A 5,935-nucleotide genomic window follows, 5' to 3' on the forward strand; every position below is an offset into this window, starting at 1 on the left:
CGCGTCCGGCGCCCCAGGTGGGGACCGACCGGCCGTTTCCAGGCCCCCCGGGGGCAGGGGCGCTGGAGAACCCCGGCGTGGACCATGGCGGTGAGATTCCAGGCGAGTAGCCCGCGGAGGGCGGGAGGGGGAGGGGCTCCAGCGGGGGTCCGCGACCTGGACCGAGGGCCCCAGACCCCTCCAGGGTGCAGGTGGGGAAACTGAGGCCCAGAGGGACGTGGTGACTCGCCCGGGGCTGCGCAGCGAGGGGCGCTCACCCGCCGGTCTGCAAACGCTGTCTCTCGGGGGCTTTCTGTGCCCCAAGGTCTGCCTCTCTGGGTTCAAATCCTGACTTTTCTGTGTTACTTCGGGCCAGTGAGTCAACACCTCGCCCCTAAAATGGGTCAACTTCCTTTGGAAGGTGTAGGGAGGATTCTAAGAGGAAAATATGTTTTAAGCGCCTACACGTATCAGGTGTGTAAAGACGTTTCCACGGGTGTCCGCCGCCTTGGTCTTGAGCAACCGCGGATCGGCAGCAGTGACTTCATTTGTGGGGTGGCTAGGTGCCTGCAGCGAGGCTGCTGGAGAGGAACCAACACTCATTGGGCGCCTACTGTATACAGAGCCGTTAAGGTGCATTACCGGCAGAGACGGGCGAGGGTCCCTTTTACACGTGGGCGAACCTGCTGGAGGGAGGGGGACCTCCTTGTCTATCTCCGAGGGGGGGGCCTCGCCCCCCAGGGACGGAGCTCGAGCGGAGTCTCATCCCCGCCCCTCGGGGAGGGGCGGGGGGGGGGGCAGATGGCGCCTGGAGCGGTACCGGAGGCCCCGGGGGGTGGGGGGCGCGGCTCGCCCAGACCACACTTCTGGGCAGTTCTGGTTCCCGCCAGCCCTCGTCCTGGTTGCGGGGAAGAGCTTCCAGAATCCCCTCCCCACCTCCCTGTCCTCACGTCCCTGGTGTGTGGTCCCCTTTCCCCCTCTCCCTGCAACCCGCCTACGGAGGTGGAGATGGGGAGGGGGCGCGGAGCCGAGTGCCTGGGGTGGTGTGACTTAGTACCTTTGGTGACCCCTCTTCTCCTCCCGGCGCCCCTCCCCGTCTGGGACCGGGGGCGGGGAGGAAGGTGCAGGCCCCGCCCTCTCAGCGCACCTGGGTGGGTAAAGGGCTGACCTAGGGGCTAGGAATTCTGGACACACCCGGTTGTCTGAATAGGCCCTTTATCTCACCATTCACCCATTCCTCAAACCGGCCTCCCTCTGGCCGGTGGGGACTATCCTGGGCTTCCAGGGCCCCCAACCCTGCCCAGCAAGGCCCCAGACCAGGGGTGTGTGGGGGACAGCGGACCGGGTCAGGGACACCCCAGATGCCAGTAATTAGGGATGCAGGGTGTGTGGATGGAGCCGGTGAGGACCATTTCCTGGAGGAAGAGACAGGATCGCTGGGGCTGTGAAGGATGCATAGGAGTTTGCCAGGGAGGACGGCTTGTGCCAAGGGTTGGAGTGAGGGCTGACTGGACGGCCCAGGAGGTGCCAGGGGCCATCGCCCCGGCTTCATCCAGCCTTCACAGCCCAGAGGAAAGGTCAGGGACTTGCAAGCTGGTGGTTAGGCAGGATAATTTTTTAATGTTAATTTTTGAGAGAGCGAGAGAGTACCAGCATGAGCGGGGGAGGGGCAGAGGATCTGAAGTGGGCTTCGGGCTGTCAGCACAGACCCCAGCGCGGGGCTCGAACTCACCAACTGTGAGACCATGACCTGAGCCGAAGTCAGACGCGTAACTGAACCACTCAGGTGCCCCTGAACAGGACAGTTTAAGATGGTTTGGGATGCCACGATTGAAATACAATAAAGAAAACGGCAGAGTGACAGGGATACACGGAGGTTTGGCTCGCCCAGGAGGGCTCCTGAGGGGGCAGGAGACCCAGGCGCCAAAGGCCAGGGGCCTGCAGGTTCTGGGGAGGTGCCTCGGCCCCGGCCCGCAGGGCCACGCAGAGGGGGGTGAACCGAGCTGGGGGAGGCCGGGGGGGGGGGGGGGGGGGGGGGGGGGGGGGGGGGGGGGGGGGGGGGGGGGGGGGGGGGGGGGGGGGGGGGGGGGGGGGGGGGGGGGGGGGGTTAGGCCTGGCCCCTTGGGTTCTGGACGAGGTCTCTGATATCCAAGGAGGGAACCTGCACGGGGGGAGGGGCCAAGCCTTGGCCACCTGCACCCATCCCCCAGGGGCCCTGGCTCCCGGAGGCTGTCTGTCTTAAAATAAAGCGGGGGAACTCAAAGTTCCGGAGGCCACTTAATGATACAAAGTATAAAATCAAAGCAAGTAAAAAGAATCTGTTTTGAAAAATGAGTCCAGAAGAAAAGAAACGGGGGACGCTGGAACAAGGGTGTGAGACGGGCGGACACGGGTTCACTGTGTGACCTCAGGCAGGTTCCTGGACCTCTCTGGGCCTCCCTTGGCTCTCCGTGACGGTGGAGGAGCCATGGGGCCACATCCTCACGTCCCTCAGGGTTAAATGCGTGGTGTGTTGGCAGCCAGCGCGGGCCGGGCTCCAGCTTCGGGTGCAGAGGAGAGACTCTGCCTTTCCTGCCCGGACAGGGCGCCAGGGGTGGGGGCAACCCATCCTACGGGTGGGGAAACTGAGGCAGCGTGCGCAGTGCGGGGGGCGGGGGGGGGGGTTGGTCTGGGCTGGGAGTGCAGCGGGCCCTTAGCTCCCTGGTAACCCGCGGAGCCCGGAATCCCTGCCCTGGGCTTTGTTTTCCTCTCCTCCACCCCCTCCCCACTCCCCGGGGGCCTGGAATGCTGCTCTCCCGGGAACCGGTAAGAAAAGGCACCGGAGCAGCCAGCCAGGCTGCGGAGGGGCTGCCCGTCTTCCGGAGGGGACCCGGGAGGCAGGGCTGGGGCAGGCGGGCCCAGGGCGGCCAGGAGTGTGGCCTCGTGCTCCCAGGTCCCCGTCTATGTCACGGGTGTGCGGACAACAGAACCCACATCCCCAGCCGCAACCCCTACCGGCTCCGGTCTTGGCAAGTGACTGGGCCTCTCTGGGCCTCAGTTTCCTCATCTGTGACATGGGGATAAAGCGATCTCCCTCCAGTGAGTGGATTCAGTGAGAGAGTCCCTCTAAAGTACCCCGGCCCAGGAAAGCACTTCATTTATTCACTCATGCACTCATTCCTCCCTCCTTCCCTCCTTCAGTAAATTCATACTGAATCCCTGTTATGAATCGGAACTCCGCTGTGAACACGACAGAGCTCTCTGCCCTCTAGACCTGATATTTTCGAAAGGGGAGGTGGACAGACCCAAAAAAGTCCAGAGAATGTCACGGGCTCAATTCTATGAATTAGGGAAACGCACGGGGGAAGGGTGGACCAGGTGGTCTGTTGTGTTCTGAGTGGCGGTTGGGAGGCGCCGCCTTTGCCTTCGAGGTGACCCGGGAGCTGAGGAGAGAAGGGGAGGGAAGGAGAGGGAAGGAGTCAGGTGGAGATCTGGGGAGAAAGCGGTCCAGGCAGAAGGAACAGCACGTGCAAAGGCCCGGGTGTTGGAGGACCAGGGAGCAGCCCCCAGGTGGCTGGAGCGGAGTGGGCTCCCTCCGCCTGGCTTGATCCCGCCTCCCCTGCGGGTCCCCCGGGCTCGGTGCCCCCCAGGCACTTGCCTGTTCTCTGCTCTCACCAGTTTGGTTTACTTAAACCAGACTCCCGGCTTTGACACATGGACACTTGGGCCTGATTGTTCGGGGGGGGGGGGCGCTTCCCTGCTCTGGGGGGTGAGCAGCACCCTTGTCCCCCCACCTCGTGCCAGGAGGATTCCTGATGGTGACGACCACAAGTGTCTCCAGACGTTGTCAAATGTACTATGGGGGACAGCATCGTCCCGAGTTGGGACCCCCACCCCGGACCTAATCCACTTTGCAGATAGAAAAGCTGAGGTCTCCACAGAGGTAGCAGCCTGCCCACAGGCTTGGTTCCTGGGGGTGTCAGAGCCGGGCTCCCCCCCTTGGGGCGGGGGGACCCCTGCAGGCTCCAGGGGGCCTGCCCCGGCTTCACGCCCACCTCCTTCCTCTGCCCCAGGTCCTGGACATGGAGGAGATGACCATTTGGGAACAGCACACAGCCACGCTCTGCAAGGTGAGGCCCCCGTGTCCCGCACGCGGGGTCCCGCGAGAACCTGGTCCTGACCCCGCGCTGCCCCACAGGAGGAGGCGGGGCTCATCCGAGGTCTCCTCCCTCCCAGGACCCCCGGCGGGGCTTCGGCATTGCAATCTCTGGGGGCCGAGACCGGCCCAGCGGGTCCGTGGTTGTGTCTGATGTGGTGCCAGGCGGACCGGCTGAGGGCCGACTGCAGTGAGTGTCGGGCAGCAGGGGTGCGGGCAGGGGCGGGGTGTGCCGCGAGCGGGGCAGGAGCCTGGCACCTCCCAGCTCTGTCAACACGGGGCTCGGGGCCGCCGGCAGCCCCGGGTTGGCACCGGGAGAGCCGCTCTCGCCAGGCCACGCCCTCGTCCTTCACGGTAGGTCTCTGGGTCATTCTGGCCGTCCTGGAGTGGAAAGTCCTGGAAACCTTTTGTGGCTGCAGGGAAGGAGACCCTGTGTTCTGAGCCCTCGGGAGCAGTAGGCTCCTGGGAGTTCTGTCGGGGGGGAAATGGTTCTGGGACCCGAGTGGCTGACGGGTGATAGAGTTCAGTGTGGAATCAAGGAACAGCTTCAGAGAGAGAGAGAGAGAGAGAAAAAGAGAGAGAGAGAGAGGTGTTATGAAACACAGGCAGGGAAGGAGGGGGCTTGACCCAACGACTGAGGGGTACGGAGACACTGTCATCACGGCTTGCCTTCTGTGGTTTCGTTCTGTTTTTTTTAACGTTTATTTATTTTTGAGAGAAAGAGAGAGAATGCAAGCAGGAGAAGGCCAGAAGGAGGGAGACACAGGGTCCCAAGGAGGGGCTCAAACTCCCGAACTGTGAGATCATGACCTGGGCCAAGATCAAGAGCCAGATGCTCGGGGCACCTGGGTGGCTCAATCGGTTGAGCGGCCGACATCAGCTCAGGTCATGATCTTGTGGTTTAAGAGTTCAAGCCCCGCGTCGGGCTCTGTGCTGACAGCTCAGAGCCTAGAGCCTGCTTCCGATTCTGTGTCTCCCTCTCTCTGTCCCCTCCCCTGTTTTCTCTCTCTCTCTCTCAAAAATAAATAAACATTAAAAAAACAAAGAGCCAGATGCTTAATCAACTAAGCTACCCAGACACCCTGGTTGTATTCTGTTATTATAGTAGGATTTATTATTGGCCCCATTTTACAGATGAGGAAACAGGCCCAGAAGGATAAATGTGAGCCTGGGGACACCCAGGCCTTGGAGACTGGGGGCGCCTGCCCCAAAGTCAGGCACTGGGGGTCATGCGAAGGGCTCCCGTGTGAGGGCTCCTCCCTGAGACCCAGCCTCCCCCTCCCCTCAGGATGGGGGACCACATCGTCATGGTGAATGGGGTCTCCATGGAGAGTGTCACCTCTACCTTTGCCATTCAGATACTCAAGACCTGCGCCAAGTTGGCCAACATTGTGAGTGGGGGCCGGGTGGGCGGGGTAGCCGGTGGGCACCTCTGCCCTCTCCCCGCCCCCCAGCCCTACCTGCGGGTGGTGTGGGTGGAGGCTTCTACAAGCACGCAGAATCTGGTCCGCATTTCACAGCTTACACGCTGAGGCCCAGAGAGGGGCCGGGGTCCCCCAGGGCCACCCCGTGGTCGGGGCCGTGGTCGGGGCCGAGGCTCGAGCTGCCCCTCCCCCTGCCCCCCCCCCCAGACGGTCAAGCGTCCCCGGAAGATCCAGCTGCCTGCCACCAAGGCCGGCCCCTCGGGGGGACATCAGGACTCGGACGGGGAGGCTGACCACGGCCGGGGCTACGAGGGGGACACGTCCAGCGGGTCCGGCCGCTCCTGGGGCGAGCGCTCCCGCCGGCAGCGGACGGGCCGCCGGAGCCGGGCCGGCAGCC

General features: G+C 63.5%; 1 protein-coding gene across 1 annotated transcript in view; it reads left to right on the forward strand.

Annotated features, from left to right (window-relative positions):
• The first annotated feature begins 6 nt into the window (after window positions 1-6).
• Window positions 7-5,935, forward strand: part of TJP3 (tight junction protein 3) — a 19,859-nt gene continuing 13,930 nt past the window's right edge. The window contains exons 1-5 of the mRNA XM_029916507.1: window positions 7-102; window positions 4,032-4,088; window positions 4,195-4,304; window positions 5,403-5,505; window positions 5,746-5,901. Coding sequence (XP_029772367.1) covers window positions 85-102; window positions 4,032-4,088; window positions 4,195-4,304; window positions 5,403-5,505; window positions 5,746-5,901 — 444 coding nt within the window. The 5' untranslated portion in view covers window positions 7-84. The remainder of the gene's footprint in view (window positions 103-4,031; window positions 4,089-4,194; window positions 4,305-5,402; window positions 5,506-5,745; window positions 5,902-5,935) is intronic.

The sequence above is a fragment of the Suricata suricatta genome, chromosome 12 (assembly GCF_006229205.1).
Source record: "Suricata suricatta isolate VVHF042 chromosome 12, meerkat_22Aug2017_6uvM2_HiC, whole genome shotgun sequence".
Taxonomy (NCBI): domain Eukaryota; kingdom Metazoa; phylum Chordata; class Mammalia; order Carnivora; family Herpestidae; genus Suricata; species Suricata suricatta.